General features: G+C 46.3%; 1 protein-coding gene across 1 annotated transcript in view; it reads right to left on the bottom strand.

Annotated features, from left to right (window-relative positions):
• The window catches only part of NAALADL1 (N-acetylated alpha-linked acidic dipeptidase like 1), a 70,261-nt gene extending 63,040 nt beyond the window's left edge, over positions 1-7,221 (bottom strand). The window contains exon 1 of the mRNA XM_069739095.1: positions 6,922-7,221. Within this exon, the coding sequence (XP_069595196.1) occupies positions 6,922-7,118 (197 nt within the window). The 5' untranslated portion in view covers positions 7,119-7,221. The remainder of the gene's footprint in view (positions 1-6,921) is intronic.
• Positions 7,222-21,414: the final 14,193 nt, after the last annotated feature.

Genomic DNA, 21,414 nt, shown 5'->3' on the forward strand with positions numbered 1-21,414 from the left:
GTGTGGGGAATGGGGGCTGATGAGACGCTGTGTGGGGAATAGGGGCTGATGAGACGCTGTGTGGGGAATGGGGAGATGATGAGATGCTGTGTGGGGAATAGGGGCTGATGAGACGCTGTGTGGGGAATGGGGGATGATGAGGAGCTGTGTGGGGAATAGGGGCTGATGAGACGCTGTGTGGGGAATGGGGGCTGATGAGACGCTGTGTGGGGAATGGGGGCTGATGAGACACTGTGTGGGGAATGGGGGCTGATGAGACGCTGTGTGGGGAATAGGGGCTGATGAGACGCTGTGTGGGGAATGGGGGATGATGAGGAGCTGTGTGGGGAATAGGGGCTGATGAGACGCTGTGTGGGGAATAGGGGCTGATGAGACGCTGTGTGGGGAATGGGGGATGATGAGGAGCTGTGTGGGGAATAGGGGCTGATGAGACGCTGTGTGGGGAATAGGGGCTGATGAGACGCTGTGTGGGGAATAGGGGCTGATGAGATGCTGTGTGGGGAATGATGAGGAGCTGTCTGGGGAATGGGGGCTGATGAGACGCTGTGTGGGAAATGGGGGATGATGAGGAGCTGTGTGGGGAATGGGGGCTGATGAGACGCTGTGTGGAGAATGGGGGATGATGAGGAGCTGTGTGGGGAATAGGGGCTGATGAGACGCTGTATGGGGAATAGGGGCTGATGAGACCCTGTGTGGGGAATAGGGGCTGATGAGACGCTGTGTGGGGAATAGGGGCTGATGAGATGCTGTGTGGGGAATGGGGGAATGATGAGGAGCTGTCTGGGGAATGGGGGCTGATGAGACGCTGTGTGGGGAATGGGGAGATGATGAGACCCTGTGTGGGGAATAGGGGGATGATGAGACGCTGTGTGGGGAATGGGGGCTGATGAGACGCTGTGTGTGGGGAATTGGGAGATGATGAGATGCTGTGTGGGGAATGAGGAGATGATGAGACGCTATGTGGGGAATGGGGAGATGATGAGATGCTGTGTGGGGAATAGGGGGATGATGAGACCCTGTGTGGGGAATAGGGGGATGATGAGGAGCTGTGTGGGGAATGGGGGAATGATGAGGAGCTGTGTGGGGAATGGGGGCTGATGAGACGCTGTGTGGGGAATGGGGGCTGATGAGACGCTGTGTGGGGAATAGGGGCTGATGAGACGCTGTGTGGGGAATGGGGGCTGATGAGACGTTGTGTGGGGAATGGGGGCTGATGAGACACTGTGTGGGGAATGGGGGCTGATGAGACGCTATGTGGGGAATAGGGGCTGATGAGACGCTGTGTGGGGAATGGGGGATGATGAGGAGCTGTGTGGGGAATAGGGGCTGATGAGACGCTGTGTGGGGAATAGGGGCTGATGAGACGCTGTGTGGGGAATAGGGGCTGATGAGACGCTGTGTGGGGAATAGGGGCTGATGAGATGCTGTGTGGGGAATGGGGGAATGATGAGGAGCTGTCTGGGGAATGGGGGCTGATGAGACGCTGTGTGGGAAATGGGGGATGATGAGACGCTGTGTGGGGAATGGGGAGATGATGAGACGCTATGTGGGGAATAGGGGGATGATGAGACCCTGTGTGGGGAATAGGGGGATGATGAGACGCTGTGTGGGGAATGGGGGCTGATGAGACGCTGTGTGGGGAATGGGGAGATGATGAGACGCTATGTGGGGAATAGGGGGATGATGAGACCCTGTGTGGGGAATAGGGGGATGATGAGACGCTGTGTGGGGAATGGGGGCTGATGAGACGCTGTGTGTGGGGAATTGGGAGATGATGAGATGCTGTGTGGGGAATGAGGAGATGATGAGACGCTATGTGGGGAATAGGGGAGATGATGAGATGCTGTGTGGGGAATGAGGAGATGATGAGACGCTATGTGGGGAATAGGGGAGATGATGAGATGCTGTGTGGGGAATGGGGGCTGATGAGACGCTGTGTGTGGGGAATTGGGAGATGATGAGATGCTGTGTGGGGAATGAGGAGATGATGAGACGCTATGTGGGGAATAGGGGAGATGATGAGATGCTGTGTGGGGAATGAGGAGATGATGAGACGCTATGTGGGGAATAGGGGAGATGATGAGATGCTGTGTGGGGAATAGGGGGATGATGAGACCCTGTGTGGGGAATAGGGGGATGATGAGACGCTATGTGGGGAATGGGGAGATGATGAGATGCTGTGTGGGGAATAGGGGGATGATGAGACCCTGTGTGGGGAATAGGGGGATGATGAGGAGTTGTCTGGGGAATAGGGGAATGATGAGGAGCTGTCTGGGGAATAGGGGCTGATGAGACGCTGTGTGGGGAATGGGGGCTGATGAGACGCTGTGTGGGGAATTGGGAGATGATGAGACGCTATGTGGGGAATGGGGAGATGATGAGACGCTATGTGGGGAATGGGGAGATGATGAGATGCTGTGTGGGGAATGGGGGGAATGATGTGGAGCTGTGTGGGGAATGGGGGACATATATGAGGAAACAGTACAGGGGAATGGGTTGGCATGTATGAGGAAACAGTATTTTAAGGACACAAAATGAAGAGCAAAGGGGGAGATGGGGGGCATATATGAGGAAACAGTACAGGGGAATGGGTTGGCATGTATGAGGAAACAGTATTGGGGAACGAGGGCAGACTTCTGAGTTCTCACAGTGCGCACTGCACACTGTCAGAATTCTCTCATGCTGGCGATTTACATACATGCGGTCACATGCTGACTAGACGTGTGTGGCCTCACTCAATGAAAATTAACTGAGCGAGGTCAGACACGTCTAGTCGGAATGTGGCCAGAAGTATACAAATCACATACTTGTGCTGACATGACTGTCCACAGGCAAGGGAGAATCCTAAAAATGTGCAGCACATTAGTTGTGAGAATTCAGAAGCCTGCGATGTCAGGATTCAGCTCTGCAGGTTCCAGTAGTCATCACATGGACACTTCTCTCATATGCGACTTTCATACTTACGGTCCTGTGACAACGAGCTTCTCTTCTGCTTCTCCGTTTTTCACTGAACATTGAGAGCATTAGGGAGAGGAGCTTGAAGGTACATGACTAAGTGTGAAAATCGCATATGCCCTGGGTGCCAGAAGCCCTAGATACGCCTCTGGTAACAGGAGAATTGGACCCCAAAATTTACTGTGCAATTTATCCTGAGTACGCTGATACCTCATATGTGGGGGGACCACTGTTTGGGCGCATGGCAGAGCTCGTAAGGGAAGGCGCGCCGTTTTGGAATGCAGACTTTGATGGAATGGTCTGTGGGTGTCACATTGTGTTTGCCGAGCCCCTGATGTACCTAAACAGTAGAAACCCCCACAAGTGACCCCATTTTGGAAACTAAACCCCCTTAGGAACTTATCTAGATGTGTGGTGAGCACTTTGAACTCCCAAAGTGCTTCACAGAAGTTTATAATGCAGTCTTGAAAAAAAAAAAAAATTATATATATATATATATGTATATATATATATATATATATATATACACACATACAGTATATATATATATAAAAAAATTTTCCATAAAAATGATTTTTTTATCCCTCAATTTTTTATTTTCCCAAGGGTAACAGGAGAAATTGGACCCCAAAATTTGTTGTCCAATTTGTCCTGAGTACACTGATTTCCCCCATATGTGGGGGGGACCACTGTTTGGGCACACATCAGGGCTCGGACGGGAAGTAGTGACGTTTTAAAATGCAGACTTTGATGGAATGGTCTGCAGGTGTCATGTTGCATTTTCAGAGCCCCTGATGTACCTAAACAGTAGAAACCCCCCACAAGTGACCTATTTTGGAAACTAGACCCCACAAGGAACTTATCTAGATATGTGGTGAGCATTTCGAACGCCCAAGTGCTTCACAGAAGTTTGACGCAGAGCCATGAAAATAAAAAATCATTTTTTCCCCACAAAAATAATTTTTTAGCCCACAATTTTTTTTATTTTCGCATGGGTAACAGGAAAGTTGTTGTCCAATCAGTCCTGAGTACGCTGATACCCCATATGTGGGGGTAAACCACTGTTTGGGCACACGGCAGAGCTCAGAAGGGAGGGAGCACCAACTGACTTCTTGAACGCAAAATTGGCTGTCGCGTTTGGAGACCCCCTGATGTACCTAAACAGTGGAAACCCCCCAATTCTAACTCCAACCATAACCCCAACACACCCCTAACGCTAATCCCAACCCAATCCATAACCCTAATCAAAACCCTAACCCCAAAACACCCCTAACCCTATGGCATAACCCTAATCACAACCCTAGCACCAAAACACCCCTAACCCTATGGCATAACCCTATGGCATAACCCTAATCACAACCCTAACGCCAAAACACCCCTAACCCTAATCCCAACCCTAACCCTAATCAAATTCCTAAGCCCAACACACCCCTAATCATAATCTCAACCCTAACCCCAACCTTGACCCTAATCCCAAACCTAACCCTAATCTGTTGTGAATTCCGCTCTTGGGCTCCCTCCGGTGGTTGTAAGTGGCACTTTTGTGAGTTCTGCTCTTGGGCTCCCTCTTGTGGTTTCAAGTGGTATGGCTTCTCCTTGGAGTTAACTGTCATCAGCTGCCTCCACTTATCTCTTCTGCTCGGCTATTTAGGCCTGGCTGTTCCTTCAGCCAGTGCCACTTGTAAATGGTTCCTGGTTGGATTCACATCTCTTTGGATTTCCCTGTTATCCTGACCAGTTCAGCAAAGCTAAGTTTTTGCTTGCTCTTTTCTGTCCATAGATTGTGGACTTATCCATTCTGTGCTTTCTATGTTTGTCCAGCTTATCAGTTATTATTATTTCTGTCTTGCTGGAAGCTCTGGGAAGCAGATTTACCCTCCACACCTTTAGTCAGGTGTGGAGATTTTTTTTGTAAACTCTGCGTGAATTTTTGTAGTGTTTTATACTGACCGCACAGTATTCCATCCTGTCCTATCTATTTAGCTAGACTGGCCTCCTGTGCTCATCCTGGTTTCATTCTGTGTATGTCTTTTCCCTCTCCACTCACAGTCATTATTTGTGAGGGGCTAATCTATCCTTTGGGGATTTTCTCTGAGGCAAGATAGCGTTCCTGCTTCTTTCTTTAGGGGTAGTTAGCTCTTAGGCTGTGACAAGATGCCTAGGGAGAGTTAGGAGCATTCCACGGCTACTTCTAGTGTTGTGTTGAGCTTAGGGACTGCGGTCAGTACAGTTACCACTTCCTTCAGAGCTCGTTCCATGTTGCTCCTAGACCACCGCATCATAACACTAATCCCAAACATAACCCTAATGCCAACCTTAACCCTAATACCAACCCTAACCCTAATCCCAACTCTAACCCTAACTTTAGCCCCAACCCTAACCCTAACTTTAGCCCCAACCCTAACTTTAACACCAACCCTAGCCCTAACCCTAATTGGAAAACAGAAATACATACTTGTTTTTATTTTATCATCTTTTCCTACTTAAGGGGGTGATAAAGGGGTGGGGGGTAATTTACTATTTTTTTTATTTTAATCACTGTGATAGGATCTCACAGTGACCAAAATAAAACAAGAGGAAGAATCTTCCTCTGCCAGCCGGCACATCACGGCGGGCACACTGCGCATGCTCTCGCCATTTTCTTCCCGGAGGAAGAAGCCGGTGGCCAGGAGGGGACGGAGGAGGAACCAGGGACACCGGTAAGTATGATAGGGTCCCCGAATCCCCCTATTTCTCTGTCCTCTGATGTGCGATCACATCAGAGGACAGAGAATGACACGCAGCTTTTTTTTTTTTTGCGTTCGCCGTAAACGGTTAATTACCGGCAATCGCAAAACAGGGGTCAATAAAAATCGACCCCGATCATGTTCTTTTGGGTCTCTGCTACCCCCAGCAGCCGAGGACCCAAAGATCTGCCGGGTGCCAAGATCTGCCGGGTGCAAAAAGATGGCGGCGAACATCGGGAGCCAAGAGGAGCATCGGGGGAGACGGGTGAGTATCGGGGACCCCATTTCTCTGTCCTCTGATGTGCGATCACATCGGAGGACAGAGAAATTAAATGGGAAATCGCATGGTTTTTTTGTGGCTGCCGGTAAACGGTTAATTACCGGCGGTCGCAACCCGAGGTTCAGTAAAAACCCCCCGAATCGTGTTCTCTGGGGTCTTGGCTACCCTCGGCAACCGAGAACCCAGAGAAAATCCGACTCTGGGGGGGCGCTATTCACTTTTTCCACAGCGCCCTTCATTAACTGCCGCCGTTAAAAGGCGTATCGGCGGTCATTAAGGGGTTAAACCTTCTTTCCTCCAGACGTAGAGGATGCCCCCTTGTCGCTGTCTCAGGTCTATGAGTAAAAAGATCATTAGAAAGGTCTTTGCACTTTACATTGTAATAAGATCACCCCTTAGCCTTCGTTTTTATCGGATGTATCTAAATCTAATTGTGGCATTTGCTGGTCATTATATATGCCTCTAGAAGAGGAAAGCAATGATGAAAGGCTGATAGAATAGAGGCTAGTCGGTGTAAGTTCCTTAAAATCTAATTTCTGATATTGACAGAAAATTGCCCTCATGTATTAGTGTTAATCTGTTTCATCCACATTATGTGGGCAAATAACGAGACAAACCAAGAGCCTTGATGATAAACTGCAATTAAAAGCATCTTTTAAGAAAATGATGATACAAGTTTTACATTGTTTATATACTTTACTCATTAATTTTCAAATTATTTAGAAATTCTTATTTGTCATAATTAGATGGATCATTACGAACCACAATGGATAATTTTTGAGCAATTCTGATAATTTTTTGATCAATCAGAAGCTAACTCTGCTACTGAACAATGACCAGTTATTATTCAGATTAATGTAATAAATAGTGTGCCTGTCCCCATCAGACATTAGAGATATTATTGATACATGTATTGATTGATTACTGTTCATTTCGTTACAAAACAAAAAAAATTCTCACCTCAGATTTTCCCTGATGTTTTGGCTGTCTACTTCTTTCATGAACTCTCGAATGAAATCTTCATCGACATCTTTCGAAAGATCTTTAACCCATGATGGTGTGGAGGTCTTTGAGATGCCAAAGTGTCCAATAAGTAATCCAATAGCCAATATCAAAACTCCCCCAAAAATGCCCCCAACTATTTTCCATAAATTCATCGTTCCTCGCTAATCCGAGACAACCAAAAGAAGAAAAACTGTTCTTGCGCTGAACTTTTTATAAAACTATTATCTTATTATGACCTTGGTTGAGATTTGGCTTCAGATAACAGCATAAGATGTTCTTCCACCATATATAACAGTGCAAGTAACATATTATCAGTTTATAGCTCTACAACTTTTTTTTTTTAAAGTCATAATCACCAAAATGTGTCCTTTGTCCTTTGGTAAAACGAACTAAATGCATTTATCGCAGCATTTATTGTAGGGTAATATTCATTTTTATAATATATTGCCATTCCGAATCAGGTAATGTGTGAAGGAGGTCATAAAGTGCAACACGTGCTAATGATGTGTCTTATTCTGTTTCATAGCACTGAGTTTTATAACTACTTATTAAGCTGGCCGTACATTTTCTGCAAATCAGAGTTTACTTCACAAGCTGATACAAGATTATCTACCTTTGATATAAAAGATTATTATTTAACCAGACTGAGTGGATCTCTTAAAAGAAAGATTGATGACAGTGCCCTAAAGATCAAGACAAGCAGTGTTAGATAAGACCCCGCTTACTGAAGAAAGCCTTGTGAATGGTGCCCGTACATCAGCACATGGCATCCTCTATCAGTCTGTAGGAACTCGGTAGGTACTCAGGGGCGGACTTTTAATTGGTTCATCAATCCAAAAACAATAGAAGTAGAAAAACACAAAATCATAATAATGCTAACCTTTAAGTATATCAAAAGCAATAAAATCACAATAAAATTATGGGAGGGCGCAAGGAACCCCACTCACCCAGAGGCCAACTCAATAATGAAAGATATAAATATACAACTCCAGAACATAAGTATAGAGGGATAACAATTAGCATCAAGTTGCTATATGTAATAACAAAGCCAAAAAGTGGCGACATTATAGAGGGTGTACCCTAAAATCTCAAAATCAGACATCAAGTGATAATGTCACTGTATGGGTATTGTTTGTCACACTAAGTTAAGGTGCCACAACCTAGGATGTTGTAAAAAGGAGCTGAAATAGAAGATGAAGGAGAAGTTGGGACAGCCTAGGGGGTGAGGTACAAAACCCTTTTTTTGTTGTTTTTTTCTTTAATGAATGAGCAGTGAATAAGCAAATTGCAGCTGAATTTTTGGCCTAAGCACCAAACAACAACTCATTCCTTAGTGGGCACTTAGAGACAAGTGGGCTTAGAAACCATTGTTGTCTAGTGGAAATAGAAAGATAAAACTTGAGTGGGCAAAAAAACAACCAACACCTCCAACTCCAGAACCACGCAGTATGAAATTAACACTGGCAATCCCTGAGAGACGGGTCTATGAGGGTGTGCTGCGTGAAAAGACCGAATCAACCTGACCACATGAACGTCACATTCTCTCTTCAGGACCATAGCCGTTCCATTGTACCAGATACTGAAGAGACCAACAAACCAAGCGAGAATCAACGATCTTAGCTATCTGTTACACCCGGTTCGGTTTCTGTACCTTTGCGGGGTCCCCGTCGGGATTCCCGCTCTGTGCTGGCTCTACGCTGTCAGGATGCAGCCTCTGCCTCTCCCTCCTCTCCTGCTTCCTGGCATGCTGCCAGCAGGTTCTCAGGCAGAATGCTTAGGTCACACGTGCGCTCACTCCCGATCTCTTAAAGAGACAGGGTGCATTTTTTAAAAAGATGCTTCTGGCCAATGGCGTGTTGTTCATTGCTATTTCTAGCTCCTCCACCACAGGGAGGGCGCCGGAGCAACAAGTATCCACTGTTGCTTCTTCCGGTTCCTGTCAGCATGTGCTTCTGTTTCTGAAGTTCTCTACCAGTGCTCTGCTTATACTCTCTGTCTCCACAGATCATCAACTACCGGTTACCCGGCTATTTTGGACGACGTTCACTCTGTCTACGCCAGATCCATCTTGTACTGCCAATCTGCCATCCTCATCTCCGGACAACGCCAGTACCACTGAAACCTGCTTCTACTCGTCTACCCTGTATCACCTGGTTAGCTCCACGTCTCCCGCTAACCCTGTTTGTCCATTTGTCCTGCTGGGACCGCTGCTACGAGTTCTGGGTCTAACTGGAGGTAGCACCTGTGTCCCCCAGGCATTCCATTCTGACCCTGTTCAAGGGGACTTACCACGGGTGTCTGGGGCTCACGTAGTCACGCCCCTTTCGGAGCCCCCGGACCGTGGTCCTGAGGTTCCACGTTAAATCCTAATAAAAACGAATGTGAACTTCAACTTCTGTGCCTCCATTTCCATTTGTTACACTATCTGAAATTCCAATCAACAATGAGCAGGGATGGAGGTGGTGGTGATGGTTCAGAGGACGCAACATATTTTTTGAGTAAAGATCAGTGAAACACATGATGAATCCTAAAAGTAGGTGGCAAAGCAAGGCAAAATGCTACAGGATTGATGATGGCCACAATCTTATAGGGATCAATGAACGGTAAGAAATAACACAGAGTAAGGCATCTCGTGAACCGTGAATATACATTTCTCTAGTTTGACAAATAATTAATTATCTCTAAGTATCTGTAAGACCTGCCTGACATGTACCTGATGTGACTCGAGGTCAGGCGAATAAATCAGTATGTCATCAAGATAGATCACAAATCTATCTGCCAGGTGACTAAAATGTCATTTACAAAGTGTTGAATGATGGCAGGAGAATTAGTCAACCCAAATGGCATCACAAGGTTTTCATAGTGTCCCTCAGGTGTATTGAAGGCTGTCTTCCACTCATCCCCCTCCTTAGTTCGAATGATATTATATGCCCCCTTGAGATCCAGTTTCAAAAAACCATTTTGCTCCTATGATCTTGTTGAAGAGGTCCGGGATGAGAGCGAGAGGATATGAATCCCGGACCGTGATCCGATTAAGTTCACGAAAATCTAGGCAGGGGCGTAACCCCCATCTTTTTTCTTTACAAAGAAAAACCCTGCTGCCAGACTTCCAGCGATATAGTCCTTCATGGCCTGCCTCTCTGAACCAGAGATATTATTTAGCCTGCTCTTTGGCAGCGTGGCCTCAGGTGTCCAAACAGTGTCTTTGGCAATACTCACTCCACTTTACCACCTCTTGAGTCTGCCAGTCTACCACAGGATTTTGCAGCCTAAACCAAGGTAGTCCAAGAACAACAGGAAAGGGCAAGCCCTCTAGCACATAACAGTCAATAAATTCTGAATGCATGGATTCTACCTTTAGATGTAACACTCAAACAATCTGAATAAAATATCCCTGGCTTAAGGGTCCAGAGTCAATGGCAACTATGGGTATTAGTCTAGACAGTTTATATAGTTTGAAGCCCTGGACCTGGACGAACCTAGCGATGATCAAATTAAACCCCTTCCCCACTGTCCAAAAAGGCTTAAATAACCACCTTATTTTTGCATAGATGGATCTCAGCTGGTAAAAAAAAAAATTGGAACCTACCCACAGAGGAAATATGCACACCCAGGCTCCTTAGTTTACCCGCAAAATGATACTTTCCACCACAGAAAAACACACATTCCCCCTTTACGCCAAACTACAGTTGGACCAAAAGAATGTCACTCCACCCAACTGCATGGGTTCCTCAGTTGACTCCCACCTAGGTTCCCTTGACCCCGGACACCCCACAATTGGAGGATAGCCAGAGACATGGCCGCCTCAAGGGAAAGTGGAGTCTTATAGAGAGAAAAGGCATCCTTTGCCCTTACAAATACCCCTTGACTGAACTAGCTGCAGAGCATTGGGTCATTCCACTTAGTATCTATGGACCACCTCCAAAACTCAGAGCAATACTCTTTTCTGATCGGTCTCCTTGCTGAAACTGACATAGATTCAGCCAGGCAGATGTATATATGATCCAGCACCTGAAAAAAATTATTCAACCCTCCAAAGCGACTGAGAGTCTGCCAGGGGAAAAAAATGCCGAGGCTTGGAGATCACCCTGAAAGAAATTACGATCCCCAGCCGTTACTCCTCAGTTTCTGAGGAGTGAGGACATAATTTAAAGTAAAGCTTACAGGCATCCATGAAAACAACAAATTTGTCTTGCCCCACAGAGAACATGTCAGGTATAGCGATCTCAGGCTCCACCAGAGGTTGCCTGGGAGTCGCGGTCTCTAAGCCAAATGTGTTTGGGTGCTGCAAAACAACAGTGATTAGGTCTGCCACCTCCAGACTGAGTTGCTGCAGTTGCCCTGACAGAGCAGTCACTGTATCCATGATGGATCTAAAAAATGGTTTGGGGCAGTATTAATGTCAGGGCACTGCTGCAGGATATTCCGGGGTTAGGAGCGCCTTCCTTATCCCTTATGCTAGGAGCGCCCTAGCTATTCATGCTGCCCAGCTTAACTCTGATGGTGAAGACACAGTGGCCAAGTGCCTTGCAAAGCTTCTAAGTCAGCCCTTATCTGTCCCCTCTGCCACCCAGGGAAGTGGGGAGTTGTAGTGCATAAGAATACACAAACCAGACTAACAAGGGAAGACGAACAGGGATAAATGAAAATACCAATCATACAAATATGCAATCACAAACAACGCGGTGGAACACCGGGAAGTAAAGGAATGAAAAACCAAATAGGAGAGGATGAGGATATACATATAGACAAATCACCAAGCAACAGTCTTCTGAACAAAACTCCAAATGCCTCCTCAAAGAACAAACACCTTCAACTCCAGAACCAGGCAGCATGAAACTAACACTGTCAATGACTGATTGCCAGACGTGACAATATATAGCAGAGGGGAGCGGCCAATACTTAACAGCTGACACCATGAAAGCAGGACAGCTTCAGGAGCACTCAACTGAACAGAGTAACTCCTGCACTACTATCAGAAACCTGCACTGTTTAATATGATGGCGACATGCTTCTAATCAGTGAAGGAGTGCATGAAATCAGACACTGCGGTTTTCTAGCCCCTCTCTGTGGTGGTAAACCCATGACTGCAGTATGATCTAACACTATAAAACACAATGTGCAAGCAGCCAGGAGATGTAACTAATCAGTGGTCGCTGATCCAGTGCACCTATCAATATTCCAGAATAGTGGATGTCTACTCTGATGAAATAGTAAAGGCTGCAGTGGTCACACGACTCAAAAATGACATCTCACATGCTGGGTAAAACGGTGGCCAGAACAATGCAATGGCGCCACTGCAGGAAGTGAGTATCTGTTTTTATTTTCTATCATGCACTGAAGTGATTGAGCAAGGGATGTTCAATAGTGGACAAACCCTTTACGAATGTCTAGTCTGTGTTTGCAATGTCTAAGAATTATACAGTATTGATTAATATAACTCTTGTTTTTGCCAATGGTGTCCTTCTTGACATTTCAGCACACCGGTCAGAACCACTCAGGAAGGTATGGATTGCTGAATGTGTGCAGTGAAATGACTGCTGTTCGATATTTATTGCATAGTTACAGATAGGTCTCTGTTAATAATTACGCACTTTATTCTATTCTGACAATGTAGAGTCAGGTTTATGGTCTATAACTTTGAATGAATGACCACTTCATGGTGAATTACATGTTGATGTATTTTTTAATCACTCTCTTATCTTTTATTACTTACACAATCCAATGTCTAGCAAGGTAAACCAGTCCATCTGTTATTAGCGGTCATTACTTAGGTTAGACTTGAGATCGTGATAACCGGTGATGCTTCCTGTTCAACTTTCCTAGTGTCTGTTATTGAATCGATTCAAATTCAATGTCAATAGTGTGATAATGGCGAATCTGGACATGAATCACAGAAAAGCCAGTTCTTATCACTGATTACTATATTATGTGCTTAAACGTATCCATAAAAGTAATCAATTTTTCTCTAGTCACCTTCCACGATGGCATACGGAGGTTGCCTCTTTGCCCTAATGGGGAACAGGAAATGGAGAGGTTAAAAGGCCCTCCCACCTCCCTCTCACCAGTGTCTTTCCTGTTCCCCATGGGACAGGAGAGGTTTACTTCGTATGCAGTGGTGGCCGGTAACTACTGCTATGCAGGCTCTGCCTAAAAATTATAACCGGGCAGCATGGGGTCGTTTCTTACCTCCCCTTCCTGCTTATGCTGCTCCCGTCGCGCCGCGCTGCGGTGTCCTCGGGACCTGGTCCTAGCCTTCCCGCGCCCCCGTGAGGGCAAAGCAGGCTAGTGTTCCTATCCGGAGTCCTCCTGGAGCTCTCCGGTGTCCTCTCCTCCACATGCTGCTGGCGACCCGGAAGTGATCGCGCGCGTCACTTCCGGTCTTCTCTGGGCGCCTAGAGGCACTTCCGCCGGCGGCATCTCGTGCAGGACGGCGTCCTCCACCCTGGGCCATGGAGGGGAGGAGGAATTCCAATCGCTGGGGTCTGGGACATGCCTTAGAGCATAAAACCTGCCAGAAGACGTCGCAGGTAAGACTATCCTATCATGGAGAGCAGTACCTGCCCTGCACTTGCAGAGCCCAGCGCTGCCCCTGCCACAGTAAGTGTCGCAGGGACAAGGGGTCCTTAGATGGTATTTTGGGGATATTACTATTAGCATGACTCTCTCTCCCCTCTCATTGCAGGGAGAAAAGTCTACCCCCAAAACTACTACAAAAAAGAAGTGTGCCATCTGTAACGTTAAGCTGCCACCAACTTGGGAGAAAAAACTCTGCAAGACCTGTACTGACAAGATTGTCAGGGCAGAGCAACCTTCTTTATTAGAAGAAATACGCTCCTTGGTCAAACAAGAGGTGCAATCCTCCCTAGCGGCCTTTACCCCCCCACCCCCACAGCCACCCTCCCCAGCTAAAAAAAGAAAAATCCAGGAGGAGGATTCTGAATCCGAATCAGACCTCTCCTATGCCTCATCCTCGGGTAGACGGGAGGAACCTACGTCCCCTATAACCTCTGAAGTTCGGAAATACCTTTTCTCTTCAGAATGGGTTGAGGATTTAGTAGCTGCTGTACGCAGTACTATGGGGCTGGAGGAAGAGCCAGAACCACAGTCCATACAGGACCAGATGTTTGGCGGTATATCCAAGGGTAAACGGGTGGGGTTCCCGATCCACTCAAATATATCTGATATGATCGATCAGGAGTGGGAACTTCCTGAAAAACGTCTCAGTACTCCATCTGAGATGAAGCATAGATTCCCCTTAGAAGGAGATCTGACTAAATAGGATGTTCCGAAAGTTGATTCATAGGTGGCAAGAGTAGCTAAAAGAACGGCTCTTCCATTTGAAGACTCGTCTCAATTGAAAGACCCGATGGACAGAAAAATTGAAAGTCTGTTAAAAAAATCGTGGGAAACCTCCTCGGTAGCCCTCAAAGCCAACATTGCTTCAACCTGCGTGGCTAGAGCACTTTTTCGTTGGTTAGGTGAACTAGAATCACATATATCCCAAGGTACATCTAGGGCTGAATTACTGGAATCACTACCCAGTCTCCTTAGAGCCACGGGTTTCCTAGCAGACTCTTCTATGGAAACCATCAGAATTGCTGCCAGGTCATTAGTACAGACCAATTCGGCTAGAAGGGCGCTTTGGTTAAAAATGTGGTCTGGTGATATCACCTCCAAGGCCAAATTATGCGCCATACCATTTAAAGGTAATTATGTCTTCGGACCTTCCCTGGATGACATCTTGGAGAAGGCAACCGATAAAAAGAAAGCCCTCCCAGAGCAAAAAACTCCCAAAAAGAAGTTTTTTCGTCCCTTTCAGGGCCAAACCTCTCAGAGAGGGAAAGGCAAGTCTGGGAGATGGAGTTACCCGAAGGGAGGCGGGAGAAACATCCTTATCCCTCAGCAACAGCAGCAGCAGTCTCAACAAGAGAAGCGGTGACTTCGACCCGGTGGGGGGGAGACTCTCAGATTTTATTCCCCAGTGGCAAAAAATTACCAATTGCTCCTGGGTCCTCAAAGTCATCGAAGAGGGTCTTCTAATAGAACTCATCTCCTCTCCCCCACGGGGTCTAAAAATCACCTCCCTTCCCTCCATGAAAGACCAGTCCACTCTAGAGTCGGGTCTCAGGACCCTGAAGATGTCAAATGTGATATCCCAGGTTCCGAAATCAGAGAGGGATCGGGGACACTACTCTCGTCTATTTCTGGTTCCCAAACCATCGGGCGAGTCCCGTATTATTATAAATCTGAAGGGCCTCAACCGGCATGTCAAATACCGAAAATTCAAGATGGAATCAGTGAAAAATGCGATTCCCTTGATAAGCCCGCACTCCTACATGGCCACTATCGATTTGAAAGATGCTTACTTTCACATCCCCATTCATCAGAGGCATCGCCAATATCTCAAGTTTGCAGTGCAGAAGGGACGTCTGATAGAACACTATCAGTTCAACGTCCTTCCGTTTGGGATCTCCTCTGCTCCAAGAGTTTTTTCCAAAATAATGGGGGAAGTAGTCTCCTTCATCCGGAGGCAAGGCGTCTGTATAGTGCCATACCTAGACGACCTTTTATTAGTGGCTCCCACCAAACAATCTCTGGAGTCTCATGTATCAAAGACCCTCGATATTCTGACATCTCTGGGATGGGTGCCGAATGTAGAGAAATCTCACCTACGACCCTCCAAATGCAGAAAATTCCTGGGAGTTCTTCTGGACTCTGCAAGACAAATGTCCTTCCTCCCATTGGAACATCGTCTGACTCTACTATCAAAAGTCAAGATGTTCAGAGACACCAGATCTCCTACAATCAGAGAAGGCATGTCTCTACTAGGATCGATGACAGCTTGCATCCAATCGGTACCCTGGGCCCAAGTCCATTCCAGGATTCTTCAGGCACATATCTTACAGAATTGGAATGGTCAGCCCAGTTCTTTGAACAGGAGACTGTACACACCGGGCTATGTCAAGGCCTCTCTGGCATGGTGGATGACTCCGAAAAATTTACAAAAAGGAGTCAGTTGGTCTCAGATTCCTCTGACTACGGTCACAACAGATGCCAGCAAAAGAGGCTGGGGGGCCATGATAAATCACACACCTCTCCAAGGGCTCTGGGATCAATCGACGAGCAGAAAATCATCCAACTACAGAGAGCTAAAAGCTGTAGAGGAAGCCCTCCTGATGGGGGGTCATCTTATCAAGGGACATCATGTCCGAATATATTCAGACAATGTGACCACGGTGGCTCACATCAGACATCAGGGCAGTTCAAAAAACAACAACCTGAAGAACATATCTGCCAGAATATGTTCCTGGGCAGAAAGACATCTGTTATCCCTGACAGCAATTCACCTGAAAGGCTCATCCAACACTCAGGCGGATTATCTAAGCCATCAGGACATACACCCTGGGGAATGGGGTTTGAGCAACCAAAGTTTCGAAATGCTGGTGGACAAATGGGGTCTTCCAGAAATCGACCTTTTTGCATCTCGGCAAAATGCGAAAGTCGAAGCATTCTTCTCCCTAAACCCCAGAGACGGCTCCAGAGGAGTGGATGCATTGGCCCAGGAATGGAATTTTCGACTGGCATATGCGTTTCCACCAATTCCGATATTGGCAAAGGTCTTGCAGAAGGTTCGGGAAGAACGTACACCAACTATATTGGTAGCTCCTTTGTGGCCAAAGAGGAGTTGGTACAACCTGATTGTGGAATTACAGGTGGATGGGCCATTCCAGTTTCCGATGGAAGAAAACCTTCTCTCTCAAGGACCAATACATCTCCTAGATGTCCACAAATGGAATCTGGCGGCATGGCTACTGAAGCCCAGGTGTTGAGAGCCAAAGGACTATCAGAAGCAGTGGTTTCCACACTTCAAAAATCAAGGAAACCGGTGACCATTGCTATATATAATAAAATCTGGAAGAAATTCTCATCCTTTTGTCTTCCCGAAGTACCAGATCCTCTTAATCCAAATCTGTCGCAAATTCTAGATTTTTTGCAAAAAGGCCTAGAAATAGGCCTCAGGCCGAGTACCCTAAAAGTCCAAGTTTCCGCACTCAGTTCAATATTTGACCAAGATCTGGCAAATCATCGCTGGATTAAGAGGTTCATGATATCAGCCTCTAGGATGAATCCTAAAAAACAAATAACAGTACCTTTATGGGACCTGAACCTGGTATTACAAGGACTTACAGGTGCACCCTTTGAACCATTATCCTCCTGCTCGCAGAAAAATCTGATTTATAAAACAATTTTTCTAGTGGCCATTACCTCAGCAAGGAGGGTAGGAGAATTACAGGCTCTCTCAATGAGAGAACCATACTTGTCTATCCGTGATGACTCTATAATACTGCGCCTTGACCCCTCCTTTCTTCCAAAGGTCGTATCAGATTTCCACCGCTCTCAGGAAATCATTTTACCTTCTTTTTGCCAGAATCCAACAAATCCAAAAGAAGAAAAATTTCATACTCTGGATGTCAGACGCATTGTATTATTTTACCTAGAGCAGACCAGCTCGTACAGAATTGATCAGAATCTGTTTGTCCATCCATCAGGACAAAATAAAGGAAAGAAAGTAGCAAAAAGCACTATTGCCAACTGGATAAAGAAAGCAATAGCAGAAGCATATCTCGCTCAAGATAAAACTCCTCCAGTAGGAATCAAGGCTCATTCGACTAGATCAACCTCAGTCTCTTGGGCAGAAAGAGCAGGTGCATCAACAGAGCAAATCTGCAGGGCAGCCACGTGGTCTTCGTTGCATACTTTCTCCAGACATTACAGACTAGACGTAATGTCCAACAAGGATTTAGTCTTCGGCCGGAAAGTTCTCCAGGCTGTTGTCCCTCCCTAGCGCCAATATTAGTTGGTATTCCTCCGTATGCCGTCGTGGAAGGTGACTAGAGAAAAAAGAATTATTCTTACCGTTAATTCGGTTTCTAGGAACCTTCCACGACGGCGCTAGTTCCCTCCCTATATACTCCTGGATTAAAATCTGGGATTTAAGGTAAACCGGTGCTATGGTTTTCAGTTATAAGTCACTGGTGAGAGGGAGGTGGGAGGGCCTTTTAACCTCTCCATTTCCTGTTCCCCATTAGGGCAAAGAGGCAACCTCCGTATGCCGTCGTGGAAGGTTCCTAGAAACCGAATTAACGGTAAGAATAATTCTATTATTGTAGCAAATCTAGAAGTATGTTGTGTTGCTATAGAATAAAAGTGCCGGTGAAGGAATGTACATACATATAAAAGGGAACCTGTCAGCTGATTCATGCTGCCCGCAGTTTTGGCAGCATGAATCTGAACACGTCTGCAGCCGCTATGTTTTCCTCTGGAACTCTCCAGTGGGGACCATTCTTGAAGATGAGAACTTTGGCCGGCTATTCCCAGCGCTGTTAGGGGTTATTGGCAGCTCTTTACTATGTGTGTACATTAGGAGAGACCTGTCAATCACCCAGAGTGGTGTTTGGTCTCCCTATAGTCCTCGGCTTGAACTTTTAAAGCATATTTTCTGTTTAACGCCGGAGCGTTTCAGAGAATAATATACAGCACCTGGCTAATATTGTGCAGCCAGGCTGCATTACATGCTGGCCATGAATTGGACAACATGGATCAGTTGACAGGTTCCCTTTAAAGGCAATATATACATTTACCATCATCTTATTTGTTTGTCTCAATGCCTTTACACTGTATGACAGAAAATATATGGACACCACCCGTAATTATTGATTTCAGATAAAGGCCCCATACACATTAGATAAAAGTTGTCCTAACCTGGCAATTTTAACAGGATCTGCCAACCATCTATTGCGTACTTCGTCTTCCCAACTTTCAACAATACTAAAAAATCCAGCAGTTAATTATGACTAAGAGGCATATTTGGCCCTGAAACGCGTAAAGCGGCGTCTGGGACTCCTGCTATTTCTGCCATTTTTTTCTATTGTCGGTTATCTATGCTTTTATATGAAGATTTTGGAAAAAAGCTTATTGGAGTGCAACCTCTTGGTACTGGATTTTTTACTACTTGGATTTTCCTGGGATGGCAGCAGGGCCGGACTGGCCATAGGGCACTTCTGGCAAATGCCAGAGGGGCCGGTGCCAGGAGTGGGCTGCTGCCGCTATCAGCGGCACCAAGGCTGACTCCTCCCGCCAGCACCGACTCACCCCCCCGATCGCCTGCCCCATCCCGCCCCGCATTCAACTATAACGGCGTCTATGACGCCAGCACAGTTGAATGCAATGATGGAGGAGAGAGCGTCCGCTGTCGCTCCCTCTCCCATCATTCCCTGCTCTGCCTCGCGCTGACACTGCGGATGCATGATGAAGTCATATCATCACGCACCTGCTGTGTGGTCGGGCAGACAGCAGCTGCTGAGACCGGAGCCGGGAGCAGCGCGGGGCACGAGGAAAGGTGAGGAGAGTGTTGTTTTTTTTTAATATATCAGTGAGTGATAACTGGATTGTGGGGCAATTGGGGGATGGGGGCTGTATTACATTCTATGGGGGCTATGCTGTATTACATTCTATGGGGGGGATTTATTACATTATATGGGGGCTGGCTGCATTACATTCTATGGGGCTGGCTGCATTACATTCTATGGGACTGGCTGCATTACATTCTATGGGGGCTGGCTGCATTACGTTCTTTGGGGGCTGGCTGCATTACATTCTATGGAGGCTGGCTGCATTACATTGCACTATTACATTCTATGGGGGGCTTTATTACATTCTATGGGGGCTGGCTGCATTACATTCTATGGGGCTGGCTGCATTACATTCTATGTGGGTTGGCTGCATTACATTGCTGTATTACATTCTATTGGGAGGGGTTTATTACAGTTTATGGGGGCTGGCTGCATTACATTCTATGGGGGCTGGCTGCATTATATTCTATGGGGGCTGGCTGCATTACATTCTATGGGGCTGGCTGCATTACATTCTATGGGGCTGGCTGCATTACATTTTATGGGGGCTGGCTGCATTACATTGCTGTATTACATTCTATGGGGGGGCTTTATTACATTCTATGGAGGCTGGCTGCATTACATTCTATGGGGCTGGCTGCATTACATTCTATGGGGCTGGCTACATTACATTCTATGGGGGCTGGCTGCATTACATTGCTGTATTACATTCTATTGGGAGGCTTTATTACAGTCTATGGGGGCTGGCTGCATTACATTCTATGGGGGCTGGCTGCATTACATTCTATGGGGGCTGGCTGCATAACATTTTATGGGGGCTGGCTACGTTACATTCTATGGGGGCTGGCTGCATTACATTGCTGTATTACATTCTATTGGGGGGCTTTATTACAGTCTATGGGGGCTGGCTGCATTACATTCTATGGGGGCTGGCTGCATTACATTCTATGGGGGCTGGCTGCATTACATTCTATGGGGCCTGGCTGCATTACATTGCTGTTACTGATGTCACCGTTCGTCAGAGTCACCGGGTCTCGTGCTGCCCAGCGGAACCAAAAGTGGCTGTAGGCAAAGTGTATGGAGCATCAGAATGAGGTTCCACAATCCCTTCATTATCTACGAGATCCAGTTATGTAGGTAAAGTAGCGGCTTTTCTTGCTACTGCAACTCAATAAATAGGACCGAGCTGTAATGCTGGATACAGCTGTGATTATATGTTATATACAGTCATGGCCAAAAGTATTGACACGCCTGCAATTCTGTCAGATAATACTCATTTTCTTCCTGAAAATGATTGCAAACACAAATTATTTGGTATTATTATCTTCATTTAATTTGTCTTAAATGAAAAAACACAAAAAGAATTGTCTTAAAGCCAAATTGGATATAATTCCACACCAAACATAAAAAAGGGGGTGGACAAAAGTATTGGCACTGTTCGAAAAATCATGTGATGCTTCTCTAGTTTGTGTAATTAACAGCACCTGTAACTTACCTGTGGCACCTAACAGGTGTTGGCAATAACTAAATCACACTTGCAGCAAGTTGACATGGATTAAAGTTGACTCAACCTCTGTCCTGTGTCCTTGTGTGTACCACATTGAGCATGGAGAAAAGAAAGAAGACCGAAGAACTGTCTGAGGACTGGAGAAACCAAATTGTGAGGAAGCATGAGCAATCTCAAGGCTACTAGTCCATCTCCAAAGACCTGAATGTTTCTGTGTCTACCGTGCGCAGTGTCATCAAGAAGTTTAAAGCCCATGTCACTGTGGCTAACCTCCCTAGATGTGGACGGAAAAGAAAAATTGACAAGAGATTTCAACGCAAGATTGTGCGGATGTTGGATAAAGAACCTCGACTAACATCCAAACAAGTTCAAGCTGCCCTGCAGTCCGAGGGTACAACAGTGTCAACCCGTACTATCCGTCGGCGTCTGAATGAAAAGGGACTGTATGGTAGGAGACACAGGAAGACCCCACTTCTTACCCCGAGACATAAAAAAGCCAGGCTGAAGTTTGCCAAAACTTACCTG

The sequence above is a fragment of the Ranitomeya imitator genome, chromosome 9 (assembly GCF_032444005.1).
Source record: "Ranitomeya imitator isolate aRanImi1 chromosome 9, aRanImi1.pri, whole genome shotgun sequence".
Classification (NCBI taxonomy): Eukaryota; Metazoa; Chordata; class Amphibia; order Anura; family Dendrobatidae; genus Ranitomeya; species Ranitomeya imitator.